The sequence below is a fragment of the Lampetra planeri genome, chromosome 3 (genome assembly GCF_965212315.1).
Source record: "Lampetra planeri chromosome 3, kcLamPlan1.2.h2, whole genome shotgun sequence".
Lineage (NCBI taxonomy): Eukaryota > Metazoa > Chordata > Hyperoartia > Petromyzontiformes > Petromyzontidae > Lampetra > Lampetra planeri.
The window spans coordinates 25,239,409-25,264,392 of NC_136109.1; the positions used below are offsets into that span (position 1 = coordinate 25,239,409).

General features: G+C 44.4%; 1 protein-coding gene across 1 annotated transcript in view; it reads left to right on the forward strand.

The window, feature by feature from the left end:
• Positions 1 to 24,984, forward strand: part of LOC144717142 (A disintegrin and metalloproteinase with thrombospondin motifs 7-like) — a 94,462-nt gene that overhangs the window by 13,908 nt on the left and 55,570 nt on the right. Inside the window, exons 3-9 of the mRNA XM_078592452.1 lie at positions 2,864 to 3,020; positions 12,102 to 12,316; positions 15,465 to 15,548; positions 15,923 to 16,047; positions 20,696 to 20,845; positions 21,689 to 21,835; positions 23,640 to 23,790. Coding sequence (XP_078448578.1) covers positions 2,864 to 3,020; positions 12,102 to 12,316; positions 15,465 to 15,548; positions 15,923 to 16,047; positions 20,696 to 20,845; positions 21,689 to 21,835; positions 23,640 to 23,790 — 1,029 coding nt within the window. The remainder of the gene's footprint in view (positions 1 to 2,863; positions 3,021 to 12,101; positions 12,317 to 15,464; positions 15,549 to 15,922; positions 16,048 to 20,695; positions 20,846 to 21,688; positions 21,836 to 23,639; positions 23,791 to 24,984) is intronic.

Below are 24,984 nucleotides of genomic sequence, written 5' to 3' on the forward strand. Positions count from 1 at the left end.
AGATAATTGGGGCAAGTGTTTTTAACGTGGAGCATCTATGAAGGTCACCACCGGCACACGCCCGGCCGCTGTTATCTCCCCAGTGATGATTTTCAACACTCCGCACTCGGTCTATATTTACTGCTGGGTTGACCTCGTTGATGTCCAGGTTTTGGTTCAGATATTCGTCACTGGTGTTGGTGGCCGTGAGCGGGGATCGAACTCAGGTGGTAGAGCAGCACGTTAGCCGCTACGCTACAGCAGCCCACGTCACACATTTTCAGGTGTGTTATGTAACTTATAACGAGGACTGCCTGTCCATCCTGAAAGTGGTTATAATGAAGGTTCTTTACATTCGCTAATCTGTGCAATTTGAAACAACAACAATGCACGTCTGCAACATGTAACTTGTTTTATGCGCAAAATTTTTATTCACATAATGATTTATGTAGCCATTAAGTGAGGAATGATACATATTAAGCAGAGCAGACGATGTTTTACATTAATGCGATAAATCGAATTTCATAATATATTCAAACAAAGTAAAGGGAAATGCAATTTATATAATGTTTATGTAATGTTTTCTAACGAGGGAATATTAACAGTGTAAAGTTAATTGTCCCACTTATATAATTAAATTTCTTTCGCGGTCCACGCATTTCAAAGTACGAATTAACTTCAGTAAAGCTTGATAGTTGTTATCTAGGTAATGCAGGGGGTGTTTGCGCGTATTTAATTTCACGCCGTAGAATGTCTGAGCGGGCCCTGTTTAGCAAGCCATCCATTAAGGTGTGAAAATCAGACACGAGGACACATTTTGTCCTCATGAGAATTCATTTGCGTTCAAAGCGATGGGCAATTTTAACAGCATCACTTCCGATGTGTATTTTTCTTCTTCGAGTTGTGCTGCATGTTGTTGGGCGCGTTGTCTGGATGTCTCTCTCGACGTGCGCGCAAACATCTTCGAGAACTTCGGGTACTGAAGCGAAACGTCGAACATCGTGCCGAACGACGTGCCGCACAGTACAACCGATCAGTTCGCTCAACCAATAGTGACATTGGCCAGGATCAAATATCAATTTTCTCTGGAAGAAAAAACAAAACATGTGCGCATCACAAAACCGCATTTCCAAAATGATATGATATTAATGCTAACATTTTCCAAGCTCTGTGTTCCTCTAAATATATTAAGATGCTTTCAGCCAATGAATGAGTAATTATACATGTGGGAGGAGCACACCGAGAAAATCCACGCATGTGATGGGACAGCAATATTTCCCATACAGAAGAGACAGATAATATGAAGTTATGTTTTTGTGACATGCTTGACTTTTGTCCACTTTGCACTCCTATAGTTTTTTGTATCGTTTGTTATTGTGACTTGCTGACCCGCCCCAAATGGACAACTATGAAAAAGAGCGTCATAGCTCGTTGGATTCCTCCTGGATAAATACAGATTCTGATTCTGATATTATTCCACGTTTTCGCTTTACCCAATTATCCTGGCAAGCAATGCAGGGTGCGGCACCTCTCCACCCACGGGAAGGGAGTTTCACAACATTTGTGCGATCCACCGACCTTTGCCTGCCCAGTGCGTAGCCACTACCGCCACAGTAGCCACCACAGCTCAGCTGTTGTTTAAACCATGAACCTCATCTTAGACGAGGCACTGTAAACGCCATGCACATCATTTTTATACAGTCTTCAGTCGCAAACATCACATGCATTTAGGTTCAGTATAAATAACTGATGCACAGTGCGCTAAAGGCCACATGAGCCTTTTAAAACTTGAAGAAGCATGTTTTGCACGCTATTTTTACTTTTATTTTTAAGTGAATAAATATTTCACATTTGCTTCCAAATGTAATTCCCCTTCGGCGATGAAGGCCTCTCCACACCGTGGTCATGTGACTCGTTTGACCATACTTCACCACGCCCGTCAATGTGGATTTTAGTGAATTGGGGAACGGGGAGGGGGTTGACCAGAATCTGTTCAAATAAGACTATCCAATTTTTCTAAATTCTGCCTCTCCACCAATCTCCTTCGTTTTCTCTTCACGTTCTCCCAGCCGACTCCTCATTTCCACTTAGTTTTCCCTGACGACCAATCCGATTTGAATGTTCTCCACATTCAAATCCAATTGGACATGCCCGACGTCGGCTCCACCTGTGATAGCTCGTCACCAATAAGAATCGAGCACGCTCTTTGAACTCACGAACCGTTAGACGCTTTGGGTGTACATTTATTTGTCTCCTAATAGAGTTTTGCCTCTCGGCATCCCTTACATAAGGATTAGCATGGTGGACTTTCAAACCATAGTTTAACACGACGTAGGCTTTCGCGACCAATATCATCCACAATATAGGTTTTTTGGGTTAGATTGCCTAAATATAACGAGACATTTATATTTACGCGATCTCACCAAAAAAAATATTGTGGATTTCAATCCAAAGATTCGATCTCTCCGTGAAGCAGTTAAAACACAGTTTCTTAAATGCCCTCTCTCTGTCCAACGAGCAGTATAAATGGGTGCACCGCAGTTCATCCATTGTACCTATGTATGTTGAACTTCTTTCGCACCGTACGTAGCCAACCATGCTAATCGGAGGTACGGAGGAAGGACAACAAAACTAAGCACGTAGGGGTACAGTGTGGGTACTCTCACTTCTTCCAAGATGTCAAATACCCTCTAGAGGGGCTCTCCAGAGCTCCCTAAAGTGAAGGCCTTTCTGTCAGTGGTGGGGTGAACAAAAATGTGCGGACCTGCACCTTTGCCTTTACCCAGCGCTTTGTTTCTGCAAGTTGGCATGCGTCGGGGCCTCTTAGCCACGCCACCCAGCTCTCCCCTGTCCCTTACATCCTCGTGCTGTTGTCCCCCACCAGACGGGGCTGATCCGGCTGCCTCGGGGCGACTACTTCATCGAGCCTCTCACGGAGCCTCCCGGCCAAGGGACCGGCCAAGGGCGGCCGCACGCCGTCTACCGCCGGCACGCCGGGGCCAGCAGCCGCCCGCGCGCCAACGGGACGTGCGCCGTGCCAGGTGACATCCTAAATGTGGAGATTTGTACATCCACTGCACCGCAGCTGTAGCTGTTGTCATCGGGTGAGCTCCTCACACCGTGACCACCGCCGGCCATGCTGGTCCTCCGCTCGCAAGCTGCCCACACTGTTGTGGCAGGTGAGCCGTCATGTCACCGCATAACGGATGGGTTGTCAAAGCGCGCGCCAAGTGAGCTCTTGAGACGTGTGTCTGCTGGGCTGCCGTGGCACACGCCACGTGATCTCGTCGCTCTGCGTAGCAGGCGAGCCGCGGCATCGCCGGTTTACGCGCACAATCGTTGAAAGACGGTTGTGTTGAGTTTTCGTTAATTGTGCTTATGCACCGCTGTCAACGCAGTATCAGAACAGTTTTTGTGTAATTTAGAAGCGATGTAACTTCTCACGTGAACATGTTGAATAATGTTGTTGTTTATGCACATGTCTATTTTATGATGATGAGCTTTGAATTTAGAAATTTTGTGTCCCAATCGTGTAAACTGCGGGGGTGGTTGTTTTTACTCTCTTAAACATTTTGATTTTTTCCAGACATTGCTTTGTCAAGGGTTTTGCATCTTTCAGCATCGCTGTTTAATGATGTGGAGGAGTGTGAGGGTACTCCGTATCTCCGTTTAATAACCCAGGCGGCGCGTCAACAACTCCTAATCAGGACCGGGAGCCAACATCGCAGCCCACATGGGTGTCCGAGACAAAGAAACTAAAGCCCAGCAGCCACGGGACAAACACTGCTTGCCCTCGGAAAGGAAATTAATAAACATTCCTCGGCCAAGAGTAATGGTGACATTGACCCAGTGAATTACAGGAAGTTGCAGCTCAGGCTACGAGTGATCATTCTGTGTCCGGATTATGGTGGGAGTGGGCTAATAGAGAGACACACAAACACATAGATAACTTATAAAAATTGTCAAACAAACAATACTCTACAAAGCCTCCCACAAAAAAAATCCTTACAACCACGGGGAGAACATGCACACTCCAAATATACAGGCGTCATGGTTAGGATTGAACCCACGGCCTCCTGTATACCAAGCGAGTTAGTTAACATCTCGCCACCATTCGTGTCCTTTGGTTTGAGCAGCAGGATCGATTCCTGCCCAGGGGATAGCACAACCCATCATCATTATCCCAAAGAAGTTGGTGATGTAGGCTTCGGCTGTGAGGTGGCCATGAGATGGCAGTACAGCAATACATTCTTAAATCTATCTGTGCCGAGCATTGAACCTTATCCTTTCATATCCGTGACATTTCTTCAGTTGTCTCATTTCCCTCCGACATGCCAAAACTCTTACAAATAGAACTTGGCCAAACATCCCATTGCAAGACTCTCCTGAAACTGGGTCTTGAGAACCCAGTCTGGCCCTTGCTCATTAAAGGACATTCATATTGTTATTGTTATGACAAAATGAGGAATGCCTGTTGAGGTCGCACCATTTGGGGAAGCGTAGCCAACAGTGATTTGTCCTGTTATAACAGAAAAATCCACACCACCATGGGGAGAGAGACATGCAAATTCCAAATATACAGGCGTTTGGGTAGGGATCGAACCCACGATCTCCTGTATTCCAGGCGAGGTAATGAACATTTCGCCACCGCGGCTGCTTCTGGTGACATCGTGCAGATTACAACCCGAGAAACACACGAGAGAGCTATTCAGCACGACCGCAAAAAAACCTCCGGCAAGTTGTATCCCATCGTGTTGTTCGATCGAGCAACCGTTTGGTGCTAGGGTTTTACTGAAAACAACAACAACAACAACCGCCGGTTGATACGATGACACGCTCCCCAAAACACACTTGGCCCCACTGTAAACATCTGTCGGGTTGCCTAACAGGCACTACGTCACGTCACGTTATTAGATAAACATGTAGATTTGTAAGTGCATAAATAATCACCACAGCCGTGCTAAATAGCACAGGATGTTCTTGTTCAGAGACATGTTTCATTCTAGATTTGAAGCTTTCGTGACTGCAAGGAATCAAATTCTTAGGTTTTTTCGGTAAAGTCACGTAGGTAAAACATCAAAATTAATGAAAATAAAATAAAATAAAACAAAAATCACGATGCAGCTAATTCGGCTGTGACGGTCCCACCTGATGACGGAGACTTGTGTTGCCTCCGAAACGTCGTGATTTTTGTTTTATTTTATTTTATTTTCATTAATTTTGATGTTTTACCTACGTGACTTTACCGAAAAAACCTAAGAATAGACATTATTATTTGTTTCTTTCGGTTAAGTCACGTCTAAAGATAAAATAATAAATTAAATAATAGAATACGACGTTTCGATTGCAACACAAGCAATCATCATCAGGTATAATGAAATAGCGACATAAAATCTAACCAGAAAACTATAGACAGACATATTAGCAGACAGATATCACCAAGATACATAGCGAGAGCAACACAGGTAACAGAGAGGGGTGATCGTCTCTGTGGGGTGGCCTTAAATAGACAGAGGGGGGGGCGGAGGCAGAGAGAGGGAGGAGGGTTAGAGAAAAAATTAGCATATCAATGAGTGGTCAACAGACGTGGTGCTGCGAATGCGATGGCACGGCAAAGCAAGCCTGAAAATCAGGAGAAGGACACACTAAAATTAAATAACCTAGTAAAATATCGTAATGTAATGTAATACAACACAGAGGGTCGGTCAACACACAATTAACGCATAGCCTGGTTGATTACGTATTTCAAAGATTGCTAAGTTAGAATTTAAGTGTGAACAATCTAAAGAGAGGACACAGGCAGAGAAAACAAGTCGCCAGAGAGAGAGAAAAAAGATAAGCTTAAAACTTCCCCGTAGAAGTGGTTCAATCTTAATTTTAGAACTTTCGTGACTGCAGGAATTATTATTTGTTTCTTTCGGTTAAGTCACGTCTAAAGATAAAATAATAAATTAAATTAAATAATAGAATACGACGTTTCGATTGCAACACAAGCAATCATCATCAGGTATAATGAAATAGCGACATAAAATCTAACCAGAAAACTATAGACAGACATATTAGCAGACAAATATCACCAAGATACATAGCGAGAGCAACACAGGTAACAGAGAGGGGTGATCGTCTCTGTGGGGTGGCCTTAAATAGACAGAGGGGGGCGGAGGCAGAGAGAGGGAGGAGGGTTAGAGAAAAAATTAGCATATCAATGAGTGGTCAACAGACGTGGTGCTGCGAATGCGATGGCACGGCAAAGCAAGCCTGAAAATCAGGAGAAGGACACACTAAAATTAAATAACCTAGTAAAATATCGAAATGTAATGTAATACAACACAGAGGGTCGGTCAACACACAATTAACGCATAGCCTGGTTGATTACGTATTTCAAAGATTGCTAAGTTAGAATTTAAGTGTGAACAATCTAAAGAGTCGATTTTATGTCGCTATTTCATTATACCTGATGATGATTGCTTGTGTTGCAATCGAAACGTCGTATTCTATTATTTAATTTAATTTATTATTTTATCTTTAGACGTGACTTAACCGAAAGAAACAAATAATAATTCCTGCAGTCACGAAAGTTCTAAAATTAAGATTGAACCATTTCTACGGGGAAGTTTTAAGCTTATCTTTTTTCTCTCTCTCTGGCAACTTGTTTTCTCTGCCTGTGTCCTCTCTTTAGATTGTTCACACTTAAATTCTAACTTAGCAATCTTTGAAATACGTAATCAACCAGGCTATGCGTTAATTGTGTGTTGACCGACCCTCTGTGTTGTATTACATTACATTTCGATATTTTACTAGGTTATTTAATTTTAGTGTGTCCTTCTCCTGATTTTCAGGCTTGCTTTGCCGTGCCATCGCATTCGCAGCACCACGTCTGTTGACCACTCATTGATATGCTAATTTTTTCTCTAACCCTCCTCCCTCTCTCTGCCTCCGCCCCCCCCTCTGTCTATTTAAGGCCACCCCACAGAGACGATCACCCCTCTCTGTTACCTGTGTTGCTCTCGCTATGTATCTTGGTGATATCTGTCTGCTAATATGTCTGTCTATAGTTTTCTGGTTAGATTTTATGTCGCTATTTCATTATACCTGATGATGATTGCTTGTGTTGCAATCGAAACGTCGTATTCTATTATTTAATTTAATTTATTATTTTATCTTTAGACGTGACTTAACCGAAAGAAACAAATAATAATTCCTGCAGTCACGAAAGTTCTAAAATTAAGAATAGACATGTTTCATTTTGCGAGTCTCCGAAAACAATTGTCACAATTATGATTTGCTTCATATGAAACCCATCAGACACCCCGCATAAGGTCTCATTATCTTTGTATAAACAGTGCTTATGAGTTGCTATCAATTAAGAGAAAAATATAAGCCTCAGTTTCAGGACGTTTTTTTTATAAGAACACGACAAGGTTCATCTTCTTGGTTCTTTCGGTAAAGTCACGTAGAAGGGAAGTAATAAAATAATAAAAACAAAACATAATAAAATAATTCTCACGACGTTTCGGCCACAACGCAAGCAGCCGTCCTCAGGTGAAGAATGAAACACCACCATTCATTCTTCACCTGAGGACGGCTGCTTGCGTTGTGGCCGAAACGTCGTGAGAACTATTTTATTATGTTTTGTTTTTATTGTTTTATTACTTCCCTTCTACGTGACTTTACCGAAAGAACCAAGAAGATGAATCCCTGCAGTCACGAAAGCTTTAAATCAAAATTCACGACAAGGTTGTTATTTTGCCTGGAAAATATATTTTTTATATCGATCATCCAAGAAAGCTTTGTTGTGCACCCCGGATAAATTATTTTTACATTGTATGGTCGAGTGTGAGGCACCATTGATAGGGTGTGTGTGGCTTTTTTAGTGTGACAATAATTTACTTGTCAATATAAATTTGTTGTGTCACTATCACAATGTCTGGGCCCCATTCCTCGTGAAATTGCAAACAAATTACTATTATCCATTGAATTCAAACTTGTTATGATTGGCTGAGAAAGAGCACTCGCTGTGCAAGCCTGTGTCCATTTCATCGACGTTAAATGGGAAAACTTCTTTGTATTACGCACATGAGACATGGCTAGCGGTAGCTGCTTGTTGCAGAGATTCACAGTTCGAATCCAGTGGCTGTCCTGGTTATCACTGCGGCGTAATTAACTGTAAAAATGCTATGCTCTGTCTGCTTCCCAGTGGACGTTAAACATCCCGTGACGTCCTTCGCCAAGTGTAGGCCATTGTGTGCCAGCCTCATGTTCCAAATTTTCCAATAAAAAAAAAATCGCAGAAATGACCAAGTAATAGCTGGCGGCGGCCACTGAATTTGAACCGTGAACCTCTGGAACGTGAAACCCCGTGCTGTTTTCCTGGGTAAACAAGCATGAATGAATAAATGACAATGAAATAAGATCACACTCAGCTGCAAACCTGGTGACCTGATGTCAATGACGGGTAGAGAGTTCAATCTGAACCGGTGCCTCCAATGATTCACAAGAAAGGTCAAACAGAATTTCATGCCCAAACCAGCAGTGGATTTACAAAAGGGTCGTACATCGTTATCGGTTGCTTTCAGATGCGCTTCTGTGGCGTTCTGGAACGCTCTTCCGATATTAGGAAGTCACTGGAGCTATGCGCTTTTAAATCATCTAGATTGAAAACTCATTTCTTAAGAACAGCTTTTGTGCTCAGTTTGTTGTCGTTCCCCCCGCACCTCCGATTAGCACGGTTAGCTACATACAGTGTGAAAGAAGTTCAACATACATACAGACCTTATGAACAGTATACAATTGTACATGCACAGGCCCTGCACTGCTGTTTTCTGTTGTCAAGCATTTAAAATCAAACCTCGTCTGGATGAAAGGCCACCTTTATGAGATCTAGAAGTAGTTCTCTGATGTCTGCTTCCGTGGAGCGTTCTCTTAACGTGAGACAGATGAACTGCCCTGCGAGAGTGCCAAATGGGTTCTTTCTCGTATGACGCAATGGCGATATCACAATCGGGGTGAAGTTTCTGGACAAACCAAAAATAACGTTGCATGTTTAGCCACGGATTTCATAACTGCCAAGCGGTGTTGGAAGCGTCACGCACTGTTGGTGTTCATATCTGCGGGCATCGTGTGTCGCCGGTCGACTTCCATGAAAACTGCGCCACTCAAAACAACACCGGAGATGTTAGCGTGGACTTCAATAACAATCAAGTCATTTCCCACTCGCTTGTTGGGTGTAATAAAGTGGCCACTTTACCCAGGGGAATTAAAAAATAAAACCCGGTGGCTGTAATTGGGGTAATTTAGGTGGAATTTGATCAAGTCAGCTGTTGAACCCCCCCCCACTTCCAGCCTCCTTTTGTCAGTTTCCTTCAGGTCCGGTGTTTATTTTGTGGCACGCAAGGCACCCCCCCCCACCTTATTGGTAATGTGCTGCACATAAACACAATTACAGAGGTCCTCCCACATTACCCATATACGCTGTTGAGGCAAGTGCTGTTCGCGAACACATATTGAGGCCATCACGTTCGCACGAGGCGGTGATGTGGCCAGCCAGTGCTGACGCTAACATACTGTACTATGCACCGCTCCAAGTACTCGTTGTCGGCCACTGGATAGTAGCCATGTCTTGAAATTTAACGCAAGTCACCGGGTTCGTGACTCCACTTGTGCCACCATTCCGCGCAGACACAGCTACGCGGGCTATACAAGTTTAATATTTGCAGCAGCAACAACCAAAAAAAACATTTTTCGATTTAAAGTTTTCGTGACTGCAGGGATTCATCTTCTTGGTTCTTTCGGTAAAGTCACGTAGAAGGAAAACAATAAAATAATAAAAATAAAACATAATAAAATACAATACGTATATTATACGCTGCCAATCTTGGTGGTGTTCATTCAGACGCTGTCTTTCCGACAGACCTGTTCTTCACCTGAGGACGGCTGCTTGCGTTGTGGCCGAAACGTCGTGAGAATTGTATTTTATTGTTTTATTTGTATTATTTTATTATTTCCCTTTTACGTGACTTTACCGAAAGAGCCAAGAAGACAAAAAAAATAACCCCACTCTTTTAGGTTATGCCTCACTGAAAATGAGTGCTGGCGCTCCGTGAAAATATGAGTTATTCATCAACATTTCCAACCAAAATGAAGGAGAGTTGCGCAAGCGAGAGTGGAAGAAGCACTTCTCAGTGTGTGTGGGCACGCTGGGGTGGCAATAAGATGGCCGACGTGGACTGAGCCCCCCAAGAAAACAAGAGACCTGAACCAGTAAAAAAATACATTTCGATTTAAAGCTTTCGTGACGGCAGGGATTCATCTTATTGGTTCTTTCGGTAAAGTCACGTAGAAGGGATGTAATAAAATAATAAAAAATAAAACAATCAAATAATTCTGTTTTATTTTTATTATTTTATTATTTCCCTTCTACGTGACTTTACCGAAAGAACCAAGAAGAAAAAAATACATGTTGGCGGGAAATCGAGCTTTCAGTTTGGTTCCTCCCATATCATCACCTGCGATACCAACTTACCATTTTGTAGGGGGAAAAGTATGGGGAGGGGGGAGGGATGAGGAAAAGGAGGGGGTGTCAAGACCGAACATTGGAAACAGCCAGAGGTTGAGTGAGTTTCTGAGGGGATCAGATCTCCCCACGAGACAAGAACCACCGCTGGGAATCCCCGTCTGGTAATGACACCGTGGGACAAAACAAATGTGCAAAATCAACACTTCTGTTGCTTTTTACCGATCTCTTATCTGCTTTCATACAGATTGATTACAGCAGCTGCCATATCGGTCTATATTTTGCAGTCCGAAGCCATCTTCACCTTTGGATTACAGTGATCCCTCGTTTATCGTGGTTAATGGGGACCGGAACCCCGTCGCGATAGGTGAAAATCCGCGAAGTAGGATTGGCCCCCTAGGAATTTCCGTATATGTGTGTGTGGGTACCATAATGTTTAAAATATGTATATTTATACTTTATATATATATATTTTACTTAAATCTATTTAATTTTAAAACCTTAATATTATACATTCACTCTCTCTCTCTCATACGATACGTATTATGGTGTTCTACACTCACCAATGACAGTAGTATCTTGAGACTTGACTCCAGTAATGACGATGACAATGACGATGACAATGACGATGATGACAGACCTGTGCAGTTCGATGAATGTGATGATGAATGATGATGATGATGGTGGTGTTACTGCACAGGTATAATGAGGCCTTTAAATCAGTTCGAAAAATCCGCGATGCACTGAGGCCGCGAAACTTGAACCGCGAAGTGTCGAGGGATTACTGTAGTGTCATGGCCACACCACAATGCAATGCGACGCTGTGGAGGTCACGTCACCGGAGTAGATAGCTACAGACTTCATTTAAATACATCTCTATGGAAGTGAACGGTTTTCGCTTTTAATTGAGAAGATTTCTATGAGAGTAAATGGCATTCTCTTTAACAACAGTGAATGATAGTTACTTTAACATAACTTATAATAGAAATAAGCAATTTAACGTGGCTTTCACTTTAAATGTATATATTTTTAGTGAAAGTGAATGAATGTCGCTTTAAACAAAATATCTAAAGACGTAAACGGAGACGGATTAGGATGCATCAAAATGTTGTGCTTATGTAGATGTCTGTGTTTGACCAAATCATCTGATCAAACCTTGGAAGCTAAGCAGGTTTGAGCCTGGCTATTGTTTGGATGGTTGTCCACTATCCATAAAACATAACAACTGTGATACTGCATTGGCAATGGTACACAAGCACACATAAGAAATCTCAGCACAATCTTCCACACTCAGGATTCGCGCGCAGCTATTAAAACTAAACTATTACAACTAAACATTTTTTTTACCAGGTAATGCCTACTGAGATATGGCCAAAAATGATAGCTCAACAAAGTGGCTTATCACGTGTAATTTAGAGTGGCCACCTACTTTAAACAGACGTTGATTCTAAATGTGGAGGACCCGGAGAATAATCCACACGACCACGAGAAGAGAGAGACACGCAAACTCCAATTATACAGCAGGCGTCATGGATCTGGATCGAACCCACGAGCTCCTGCATACCAGGCGAGGGAGTTAACATCTCGCCACGTTGTCCTCGTCCGCCAGACTCACCAGTGGAGGCGAGCCGGGTGGAGCTGCAACGCGAGCGCTGGGAGGAGCGGCGGAGGCGGGCGATGGTGCCGGGGAGGAAGATCGTTGGGCGCTCGCGTGAGGTCAGCCACGAGCGCTGGGTAGAGGCGCTCGTCGTCGCCGATGACAAAATGGTGGACTACCACCGTAAGGGCAGCACCGAGGCCTACGTCTTCACCGTCATGAATATGGTGCGGCGCCAGGAGCAAGGGCAGTGCTGATCTGAGTGTTTTGTTTTTGTTTGGCAAGTGGAGGTCGTGTTAGTGTGTCTTGTGTGTATGTGCGTGTGAGATACATCCGGGCAGATGAGGTTGCGTTATCTGGGTCATATGAACCGCATGTGCGATCTCCACATGCCCGAGCAATTTCTGGCTGGATAGAGGGGGCTAAATAGGCACGACATGGGCAGGGAACGAGATGGGCTGATGTAGTACAGGAGGATGTGGAGCTGGGTGGACTTGCTGATGATTGGTACCAGCGGTGTCAAGATAGGCCTCTGTGGAGAAGGCTTATAAATGACACTAGTGGCTAGTTAGAGGCAGCTGCCATTTTGCCCTAAATAAATGCTTACTCAGATAATTGCCCCAAGAGTCTATTAAGGTCTATAGGGATCTCTGTCTTTTTGTTTCATACACCACTCCCTTGTGTGCCATACTGCCTTAATAGGTGCTTTATAAGAGCACTTTCCCCTCTCCGTCTCTAAATGGGGCATCAGTGTTTTATATTTCCCTGCCTTTCATCACACCTCACTCCCTGCTTGAGAAGAATTTCCATTGTTGTTTTTAGATATTTTTTTAATCACTGCTCTGCAGTTGTGCATAAGTTATGATGCGCTGCCAAATTCGACTTTGAGAAAGATTTCAAAGGATTTTTGCCAATTTAATGAGGAATTTACATTTAAGAGACAGAAAAACAGTAATAAACATGAACGCCGACATACATAAAAGCCTAACATTTTTGTTTTTACGAATGCGATGGAACAAGGGAATTGAATTTGGGGCTCGCTACATTGTAAATAGATAAAGTATACGTAATATAAACTAACTCTCAACATGTTTTGATCGCTCCTCCACGTTTTCTCATAAGTCACACAAAATTTCATATGGGCGTGGAATGCATTCACTCAGTCAGCTGAGCAGGTGCATTGGTGAATCAAAGGCGCTAACAACGAAAACTTAACTTGAAAATCAGGAGCCTTGGTCGAATGCCAAGACCATGTTTAAAAAAATCACCCGCGAGGAGTCGGGGTCAAAGGCAAATTTGGAAGTAACGAAAGGTTTCCCTTATCTGCTGGTGCTATTTTTCTACGACAGAAGCAAACGGCGCCTGCAGGCTGCGCCATTGATACTGTGCGAGAGAACATTGCAATGTTCGTGGGGAACGTCAACACGAACGTCAACACCACGTTGTGACGACAACCACACTAATACACAACTGAAACAATTGCCTGCCTTGCTAACACCACCCCGACTGGAGGGGTGCACAAGGGATCTTGCTGTACTGTGGACAAAGTAGCCTTAGTTGTGTTTTTTTTAGGTGTGGAGGTAAGTGGTCCTTTTTGGGGAATTGCCAGACCAAACAGGTTGAGAACCACTGTTCTTAACCCTCACCTCAAGAAAAACTGATACACTCATCCCCCAGCATAACTCAAACCAATCACCGTTAAATATTAAGCCTCTGCATTTTGAAAGCATTTATTTTAAATCCCTGCTGGACCACTGATCGAATCTTAGTGATCCATAGCTCGCTCCGTGGGTGGTATCGTAGCGAAGGTTTGGTTCATTTCACAAGCACTTAAAACAACACAAGAAACACCACAGGCCTCGTCATTTACGCTGCACCTGTGCAAACATACAATGGGTCACACGTGGCGGTGCTTTGTTGCAAAAAAAAAGGTTTAAAAGGCTGTTTTTCCTCCCACTCTTTCATATACATTCTTTGAACGATTACGGGGGTCATGGAGTGCTCACAATCGGATCAACCCTGTGAGGGAAAACCGCGAGAACATATTCCATGAATTTCATTAAAAGTTGCTCAAATCGTACTGAACAATGACCTTCATGGGTATATAGAGTTCTGATGTGTTGTATTTCTCGTAGAGAAAAACATCACATAGAGCCACCTGATGGTCAAGTGCCCAGATTATTGTCAACCATACAGAGAAAGCAACAGATTGCCTCGGATTGATGGAAACTGCCAGAGCAGTGATTTGGATCCTGACAGAGTTGTTTAAATTGGCCAACGTTTCTACAGACTAACAGTTGTACAGCTTGAGGGGCAAGATTAACCACCCATTACATTCCGTCAAAGGCCTGGTAAGATCCCTTTGTAGGCTCAATGGCAGAATTAATATCACTAGCCCTAATAGTAATTTTGGCTTAGTCCATAAACTGCACACTATTACTTGTTCTTATAACCTGATATTAACTTATCTTGCCATTCGATTCTATCAATTGAGGTATGTAAGGACCTTAAGGTGTTTTGCGGTTAAAATGCGGGCGTGGGTCTAAGTCGGGGGGGGGGGGGGCGTGCCATCGAGGGGTAGCTCGAACACCATTGATGGAGTGCAGCCGCTCGAATGAAGGCGGTGAATCTGCAAGCGAGCAACCCTGATCGGAATTCTGAGATGGATTTTCAATTTTCATCAGTGCGCCGCAATCTGAATAAGATGGATTTAATTAAAATTCCGCTTTACGTGCCTTTTTTGGCCCTGATATGGCACTTTTAATTACGCGTTCATGGTCGCCGTTTGCGTGAAACTTTTTGGGTCATTGCCCGGGCAAATCCATAGATGTCATATCTAAATCGCACCCCCAATTACACCGACGTGAGTGAATGTTTCATCAAGTGCTATTTCCACCGATAGTATTAAACTGCGGTGGAGTGATTTAATAATCCTTTCAGGCACGACACTGAAGCGGTATTTTATATCAGCGATGCTTACAAAAAATTACAGACGCAGGGATTTCACTTAAATATTGGAGGATGCCAAAAAAATAATATTTAGTGTTATGATCTGTCGTCACCCCAGCTGATGCCTTTTGCTGCCAGTTTCAATCGCATATTTTACGACACGGTTGGAATCCCTACCTCACCTTAGCTGAGACTCCATCCCAGGGAACATGTCATTGTAAAAAATCATTTTAATCAAAGTCAAGCCTTTAAATTTCAGCTGCCCTCAGAAATTGTGACTCCTTGAGAGCGTGTAGCAGAACCGCTCTCTCGCCATTTGTCTTCTGCCGGGCGTGCCTATAGTGACGGCTGGCATACGGCACGGGAGGAGAGAGAGAGAGTTTTAATGAGACCGGTGATTGAGCGGAGCTGGGGCTGCCCCCGCAGGTCGCCGGATTGTTTCGTGAACCGAGCATCGGGAACCTCATCAAGGTGGTCCTGGTGCGAGTGATCCTTCTTGAGCAAGAGGAGGTGAGGCCCGGACGCAGTGTGACCAGTGGAGGCAAGAGGAGGGGAAATATTCTTCTCTTCGCACCAAAGACGACGGCACTCGGATTTCCCAGAGGAAATTCCACCCCCCCCATCCCTTTTTTTCTCTCTCTCTCGCCACCACCCAATTACATGCTTTTATTTATTTAATTCCTTCCTGTTTCACGTTTGCAAATCTGAACGGACGTGAAAGTGGGCGCGTGCTCTGTATTAAAATAATAATAATTAATTGGCCACTCTTTAATTTATTATCATGCAGTTTGGTAATACCGGTTGAACAAAAAAATATGTATTTTACTGGTTGGTGTTTTTTTATCCCCCTGTATTTCCCATGCCTCTCGTTTGTGTGCAATTAGCAAGACCTGAAGATCGTCACGAATGCTGAGAAAACTCTGGCCAGCTTTTGCAAGTGGCAGAAAAACATTAATGTCGGAGATGATTCACACCCAAACCATCACGATGTGGCCATTCTTCTCACCAGGTACAAAGACAAATATTTCCCCATGTAGCCTTTAACACACTGTTGGAGCAAGCACTGCTTGCGACCACTTGTTAATGGCAGTATACTCACATACACACACAAGCCCAATATCCCCGGTACATTGCATCGATGAAGATGATTACTGTTTGCGAGCACCTATTAAGGGCTGCACGTTGCATGATGGAGTCATGTAACCATCGTCATGCCTGACCTGTGTTGCCAAATTGCTGCGCCAGATACTTATTTAAAGCTGAATGGACCTAGGGGAGGCCCACGACTGGTTTAGATATCCCTCAACACTGATGTTAGCCGACACTGGGAAATTGGTACTCGGTTTGCCGGGTTCATAGCGCAGTGGCACAAAGCATCGGGCCATCACTGCACACGCACAAACACACGCTCGTGAGGGGCTCGTAACAAAAAACCCCCAAAAATGTGGTCAGCGTGGGTCAATGTGACCGTCGTTGTTAGTTTACTATGCAGTGGCTATGGGACAAATGATTGTGTGAGCTCAAGTGTAGAGTATTGCAATACGTAAGCAATGAAACGAATTGTATTCCGTGTTCTCGGAATTATACGACACGCTTCCCTCCACCTCCCTCGGTATTTTAAAGCAAAAGTTGTGGGAGTGTGTTTTATAATCCGCGCGTGTGCGCGTGTGACGTACATATGCGCACATAAAAGCAAGGTACACCAACATCAAAGACGTAGGTTGTTAGGTGCAAGGGTTGTTAACGATTATGATTTCACGAAGTTACAATCCTTGAAAATCCACTGCAGGATGAAGGCCTCCCCATGCCACATCAGCCAGTGGAGTTGCTTTAACTGTACCGACCACGCTGGTCAATACGGGTTGGTAAAATGCGGGACCATAGATCTATTCAGATATCCCTCACCACTGATGCTAGCCAAGGCCTCGACACAGAGGCGTGGCTTTCTCTCTGTGCCTATGTTTGTTCTCTCTCTCTCTATGTATCTCTGTGATATCTGTCTCTACTTATATGTCTGTCTATATGTCTCTGGTCCTGTGTTCTATCTCTCTCTCAAATTTAGCATTCTCAGGAAGAACGTAAACAACCAGGTAGGGTGTTGACTGTTATGTTATCCGACTCTCTGTTGTATTACATTCCATTTCTAAGTATACTAGATTTGTGTTTCTATTTCATTTATACCTGATGACGATTGCTTGTGTTGCAATCAAAACGTCATATGCTAGTATTTAATTTATTATTTTATCTTTATACGTGACTTTACAGAAAGAACCAAAGAGTAATCGAACTGAGGTTGCTGGGTTCACAGCTTGCAGCTCTACACACCATGCCACCGCTTCTCACCCACTGATACATATTTTGATAAATGAAATACACACATTATATTTGAGTGATGCATTCAGTTGTCAAGATTGTTTTTCGACTAAGCGGAAACAATAACAATTGTCGCGTTCAATGCTTGTTCAACGTGCTAATGAATTTGTTTGGCTGTGTCGGGTGGAGGGTTTCTAATGACACAGGTTTGGTCAGATCATTTGCGTGGCCTAGCCCAAGGATCAGTTATGAACGAGAACCTGAAGAGAAGAGGACAGAAAGTGTATGGTTATGTTCAGACATCTGTACGCAGTGTGCTCGTTGAAAACAAAGTTATAGATACGACCAAACTACATCATTCAGCTCTGTGCAAAGAGGCGCCTCACGATTCATTCCCAATCCAAATAGTGTGTTCTTGCCCAGATTACCGCCGCAAACGTACTCCTTAAAACAAAAAGTGTTTTTTGAAAAATGTTCTTCTTATAATATATGCGGCAAATTTCCTCATGCAACATATACATGTGGACGGGTTGTCAGGACCGTTCTGGATCAGATTACGGGTTGCAATGTATGTTCTCTGACACCTTCATGCAGACCTATTTATTTGTACAAGTCACTCACTCCCATGGCAATGGGATTATTTGCAGTGAAGGGCACTGATATCCCGGCAAGCAAATCAAGATATTTTCTTTTTGCTGGAGGTGCTTGACTCGAGATACTTCACTGGAGCTACAGTACTTTAGTGCAGCACATATTGCGTAGCGGAGGCTGAGCAATGCCTGTTGTGCAGAGCGACATGGCACAAAAAAACAACCTCACTGAACATTGCTTTCCTCTGTCACCCAGTGCTCATAATCGCGCACGCCACTGGACAAGGTACGCATTTTTGGCTGGGTGAACTCCTGAGAGGCCCAAGCAGGTTTCGTATCCACCTGTTACGTGGCAGTACCATGAGAGATAGTGACCATTGGCGAGGTCTTCATCCAACAATAATTTGAGCGCGGTCGAGATGTTTGCATGCTCAGAAAACTGAACTCAACCCCACAGGATCATTGTGTGGATCTTCTCACTACCACACCAGAGATGCGTATGCGATAGCTTTTACACAGAGATGCACACGAGTACAAAGGCGGCAAAGAATCCTCTCATAGCCTACGTTGAGTGTTGGCGCAAGTGTTCCTTTGCAAGGCCGGCATGGCGCTCGAGGATGGAGTGTGGCAAGTACTAGGCCTGAACGTTTTGGGGAAAATATCTATACTCTTTGGTTCTTTTGGTAAAGTCACGTAGGTGATAAAAAAATAAAATAAAAAATAAAAATCACGACGTTTCGGGCGCAACACAAGCGCCCGTCATCAGGTGGGACAACCACAGCAAGAAACAATTGCTGAAATGGTCAAGAGAGCTGCTGCAAAACTAGAGGTTATATATGAGCGGGGGGGTGGGAGGCAGGGAGGGGAGGCAGAGGTGGGGGGGGATGGTGAGGCTGCTCGCGTACGGGGGAAAGGATAACAAAGGGGGACGGGAGGGAGAACGGCAACTGCAGGAGCGGAGGTGGGGGCGGGGAAGCAAGCGGGGCTGGGAAGCTGATTTTCTGACAGATATTGCGATTGCGATTTGCGATTACATTTTTTTAAGTCAAGCTTCAGTTCAATATTCACTGTGTAATAGATTTAAAAACATGTGATGGAGCATTACCACGTGATACCATCAAAATATGAACTGCTCTATATATGCTAATGCAAGGATGAGAACTTAAACGGTATGAATTACTTCCAACATGTAGTAAGCATATTTATTATGATAAAACAATCAAAGATAGAACGATTGTTAAGTTAAATAAATAAAGTTATTAATAACAAAAAAAATACAATTCCAATAAGAAAGTAATAGGACTTTTCAAATCGCAAAAAATCGCAGCCTTCGAGATTTGCTAATCGCATTGTTTCAAATTGTGATTTCGATTTGAAATCGATTAATCATTCAGCCCTAGCAAGTACCACGCCTGGCCGGCCTTTGCCTCCCCAGTGCGAATGTTTACGATGCCACACCAAGGAGGTTCAGGGGCAATTCGAATATCACTCGCTACGAATGTTAGCCGTGGCTGGGAATTGAACTCACATTGTTGGGTGCACAGTTCCGTTCCCCGGCCCACCACAGTCACTGCCATATTTGAAATGAGGACAATTGTTTATATGAAAGGAAAAAGAAACAACGCATAATGGTAGAATTTTGATTTAAAGCTTTCGTGACTGCAGGGATTCATCTTCTTGGTTCTTTCGGTAAAGTCACGTAGAAGGGAGCAGCCGTCCTGAGGATGGCTGCTTGCGTTGTGGCCGAAACGTCGTGATAATTATTTTATTATGTTTTATTTTGTTATTTTATTACTTCCCTTCTACGTGATTTTACCGAAAGAACCAAGAAGATGCATAATGGTAGATTAGAAGACGAACCTATTTTTCTTTGAAGTAGGTTTCCCTGCAGCATGTAAAGCACTTCAAAGCAAATACACGAAAAATGCTGTAAAATGCATAATAATACCATTTCAAAGATGACAATGGTGGTGCACGGGTAGCTCTGGAAGCTATCATTTTGTATATCATCTCAAAGAAGTGAGCCAAGATCAGTAAAATCGTGGATATGAATCTGGTTTTCAGCCATCGGTGATTAACCTGGATTCTGAAGTGTAGCCATTTGATGTGTCTTGGTCCAGTCACAAACTGCTGTCTTGATTTTAATTATTCTAGTTCTGAGATTTACACTTTCTGAGTTGACAGGCGTGCAGCGAACACTATTCAGGGCATGTAAAGGTATATCCACAGTGCAGGATTATGTTAGTGACTCATAATTAGGTCCTTGCCATCATCTTTCTGGGTCATACTTTGACTCGTGGTTGTACACAGCTAGCTGTCAGAGTTTTGAACAGATAGTTATTGTATCACGATGATGACACTGATGATGACAGTGCTAACAGTTATGATAATGTTCATAATAATTATGAAGATGTCAGTGATAATCACGCTGATGAAAATTATGATGAGAAATATTATGATGCAACGATGATAATGATGTGTCTGATTGATGATGATGATGATGATTCAATGATGACTGTGATCATTATGCTGATGATCATGACACTTACGATGATGATGATGCAAACAATAAAAGGCTGCTCTCTGATGCTGATGTTAATACAATGATGCCGCCGATGATGACAAAGAGGATTATGACAGTGATGATGATGATGACGACGACGATGATGATGCTAAGAACAACTATGATTATGATGATGATGACGACGACGATAATAACGATGGTGACATGCGGTGCCGATCTTTCGCCCCAAGGAGGGAGCTGTGCGCGGGACGAGGTGAACCGTGCGGGACCCTGGGTCTGTCGCACCTCTCGGGGATGTGCGTCCCGCAGCGCAGCTGCAACGTGAACCAGGACATGGGCCTGCCCCTCGTCTACACGGTGGCACACGAGTTGGGGCACAAGTGAGAAACGCCGCGATCACCCACACGGTTCCACCGCGCCTCGATCTTGCACCACCGCATACGCTTACCGGGCTCAACCTACCGCCCTCCGTCCTCCGCTCACCACCCGCCACTCATCGTCTTTACTTTGGTTTTCCAAAAACACTCCAACCTCCTCCTGTCCTCTGTATATCATCATTTGTATTCTTACGTTGCCTTAAGGAACTGCGCCAAGTATACATACTCTGGTTTGTTTACAGTTGTGTTCCTCCAACAGATATGTTAGATTGAAAACTAATTTTTTTATAACTGCTTTTTTGTGTTTAGTTTGTTGTCCCCCGTCCCCAGTACCCCCGATTAGCACGGTTGGCTATGTACGGCATGAAAGAAGGTCAACATACATACATTTGAAGCTCAACAACATACATCACCCAACATCATCCACCACTCACTGATGCTGGTGTTAGTGTTGTTGGTGATGCGAGTAACTCTGGTGGTGGTGGTGGTTATAGTGGTGGTGACTGCTGCTGATGGTGGTTATAGTTGTGGAAGTTGTAGTGGTGGTGGTAGTTTAAGTGATTTTTTTGGTGTTGGTGGTGATTGTGATGATGATGATGCTGATATCACAGATTCTGGCGGCGGTCGTGACAACTTTGATGCCGGAGGCCGTGTTTGATGCCATACCGATTCTGCCAGTAGCGGTCGGTGCTGATTCCGGTCTCGGTGACACTTGCTGGCGGTTGCAATCGCAGGTGGCGGCAGCGGCACCGGCACCGTGTCCGGCGGTCGTTGCAGCTCCGATTCTGCTGCCAGTGCTAATATTCGTTGTGGGTGACTCGCCACCTCGGTCGTGTCGGCGTGCAGCCTGGGCATGCGCCACGACGGGCAGGGCAACGATTGCGAGCCCGGGGCCCTGGGCCACCCGCTCGTCATGGCGCCGCATATCGTCTACGACTCGGCCTCCCTGGGCTGGTCGAGCTGCAGCCGGCAGTACATCACGCGCTTCCTCGAGTGAGAGCCCATCCTCCTCCCCCATGCCACACGCAGGGCCCACTTTCTGTCTGCTCCGATCATTCGAAGGGTTTTAATCCTCGGTCGCCGGGCCGTTGAGATGTCACTTCTCTTTTCCAAGAGAGATCTGGGTGTGTATATATATGTATTTATGTATGTCTGTTGGACTTCTTTCGCACCGTACGTAGCCAACCGTGTCAATCGCAGGTTGCTGAGCGCAAGCCCAAAGGCCGAAAAATAACGAGAAAACGGCAACAAATGGCGTCGTGGAAGTTGCAATCGATAATAAGTTAATACCATTCATGAATTGAGCGAGGTGCTAAGAATTCGGGGAAAGAGACGATGGGATGGAAGCACGGAGAGTCGAGCGGCGCGCAGAAAGAAGCAGAAAGAGAAGTGGTGCGACCTGCAGTGGGGTGGTTGAACACTGTGTGGGTGAGATTAAACAGTGAGTGTCTGGTAGACCGAGATCCCAACATTGGCATTGGAAATGCGGAAAGTTCACAGAAACGGTAACCGTGGTAGTAGCGATAAAAGAGTCAGAAGGATGTGACTGACCACTGCTGAGAAATTGACCAGAGTGAATCAATGTGCGTGCTGGATCATCAGTGAACTATACATTTTGAAGACAAAGCATTTACTGTAAGTTCGTACGGTCTGAGCAGTGAAATCTAGCAGTTTATTAAACCTGAAACGGGGAGGGGGGGGGTACGGTTTTCATCTTTTCATTTAAAACAGATGCCATAACGTCTCGCGTACGACCCGCCGCATCAAACTTCAAAGGAGACACAATTTCGTGAACGTGAACAGTCATTTCCAGTGAAATAAAAAGAGGTACAGGTTGTGTGAAGCAGCTTTGGCCGATTTTGAAGGCCACGTGCAACACCGATGACAATAGACAACGCTGCAACGGCAATTTAGACAGCTGGCTGTTATGCCTCGAAGGTAATTGTCCTTGGACAAAAATAAACCGACTTGAATCGTTCCAAGTAAACCCAATCCACCGGTGCTGTGTTTGTAGATACTGACAGGGCCGACATGCTCGGAGAATAAACAGGTGGCACGGAAATGTTATGCAGCATCCCGAAGGACTTCACTTCATTTCCCCTCTCTGTCTCCCCGGTCCCAAAATAATGACCATTATAAAAGCACATTAGTGCTAATATTAGCATTGATACATTAGCAGAGTATTGCTCTGGGGCCTAATTAACCCGTCAACGCCCTCACATCTGCTTATCGGGCGAATGCCAAACCGCCACAGCGAGTGTAAAGCATAATATAGCGTGAACTGCCTTTGACCACATCACCCAGAATCCGCCCGATTCTTGTCAGATCTTGGAAGACCACCAGGGTTGAGCCTGGATAGCGTTTGGCATGTGGTGACCATCATCTACAAAAACAGTTGATTCCGCGATGCTGCTGACAGTGGTGCACGAGCGCAATTAACAAACGATACACTCGCCGCCAACAACACCTTACCACCTTAAAATAAAAAATATATGTTTCGGTGACGCATTGGACAATGGCCATTCATCATGCACACAACAGGTTCCCATAGGGCTGCGAGTCTACGTGGTGGGTAGCAGAAAGGCAGATCAGCAAAATTAATTGTTGTTCTGGACTATGTTCCGACATAAATGCTCCCCGCATTAACCATCCTGCATTGACCAGCGTGGTAAAGTACGGTGATGGGGAAGCCCTCGACCAGCAGTGGATTGGTGCAAATGTAGATGCACAACAGTCAGTGCTTAGTGCACCACACACATCAAATCTCTCGCTGTTTCACGCCTCTGTCTGACACCAGCCGGGGATGGGGCAACTGCCTGAACGACTGGCAGAGCCACCACTTCGTCCCCACGGGGATGCCCATGGTGCCACCCGGAGTGCTCTACGATGCCAGCCACCAGTGCCGCCTGCAGTACGGCACCACCTCGGCCCACTGCCCCAGGATGGGGGTGAGTTTCCGGCGCAGCGCCTCGCTAATCGGCGGGGCGCCTCCCGCTCTGGCGTCGCGCCGCAACGCCGCGCCAGCCAGAGCTTACATTTGTTACCTAATATTTCTAGGGTTTCTTCTATGTATACATGTATGTATACTCTTAGTTCTTTCGGTAAAGTCACGTAGGTAAAAAATGAAATTAAAATTAATAAAAATAAAATAATAAAATCACGACGTTTCGGAGGCAACACAAGTCTCCGTCATCAGGTGGGACCGTCACAGCCAGATTTGCTGCATCACAAATCACGACGTATGGAAATACTTGATGCAGCAAATCTTGCTGTGACGGTCCCACCTGATGACGGAGACTTGTGTTGCCTCCGAAACGTCGTGATTTTATTATTTTATTTTTTATTAATTTTAATTTCATTTTTTACCTACGTGACTTTACCGAAAGAAATAAGAGTATGAATCCTTGCAGTCACGAAAGCTTCAAATCTAGAACATGTATTTACGTTGAATTTATTTCGCACTGTATGTAGCCAACTGCGCTAATCGGAGGTGCGGGGAGGAAGGACAACAAACTAAACACAGTTGTTAAGAAAAGAGTTTTCAATCTAGACTTAAAAGTGCTTATCTCCAGTGGCGTCCTAATATAGGAAGGAAGAGCATTCCAGACGGCCATTATGTATGTGTGTTGAACTTCTTTTGCACCGTACATAGCCAACCGCGCTGATTTGAGGTGCCGACTGCAGTAAGCATATGATTCGTAGCCAGAGCCACTAGTGGAGAGGGATATCGGACGTGGTGTGCAAGGTATGGAAATATCTTCCTCGTAAGAAGATCCGGACGGACCTATCTGAAATGAATTCCAGAGTAGTGCCAACTTAACCTCCAGAACACTTATGTTTACACCTCACGTCTTCCTAACCTTTGACCTCCCACCTTGTGACCGTTTTCAAATAACATGTAACCCTCTTAATGCTTCTTACTCTCTGGCCTGGTGTTAATGCAACTGGTGCCCTAGATTGAGAAAGAGCACCCTTTGAAAGGGTGATTGCCCTACGCTATTAATATAATCTACCAAATAGCAGTGGCACAGTGGTTCTCACACTGCACTATAAAAACAAATGTTCTCATGCCAATACACTTTTGGCGTAGCCCCTCCACTGACTTGTGCTCTGGGTAGTTGTCAGAGTGTCCTACCCCCTAT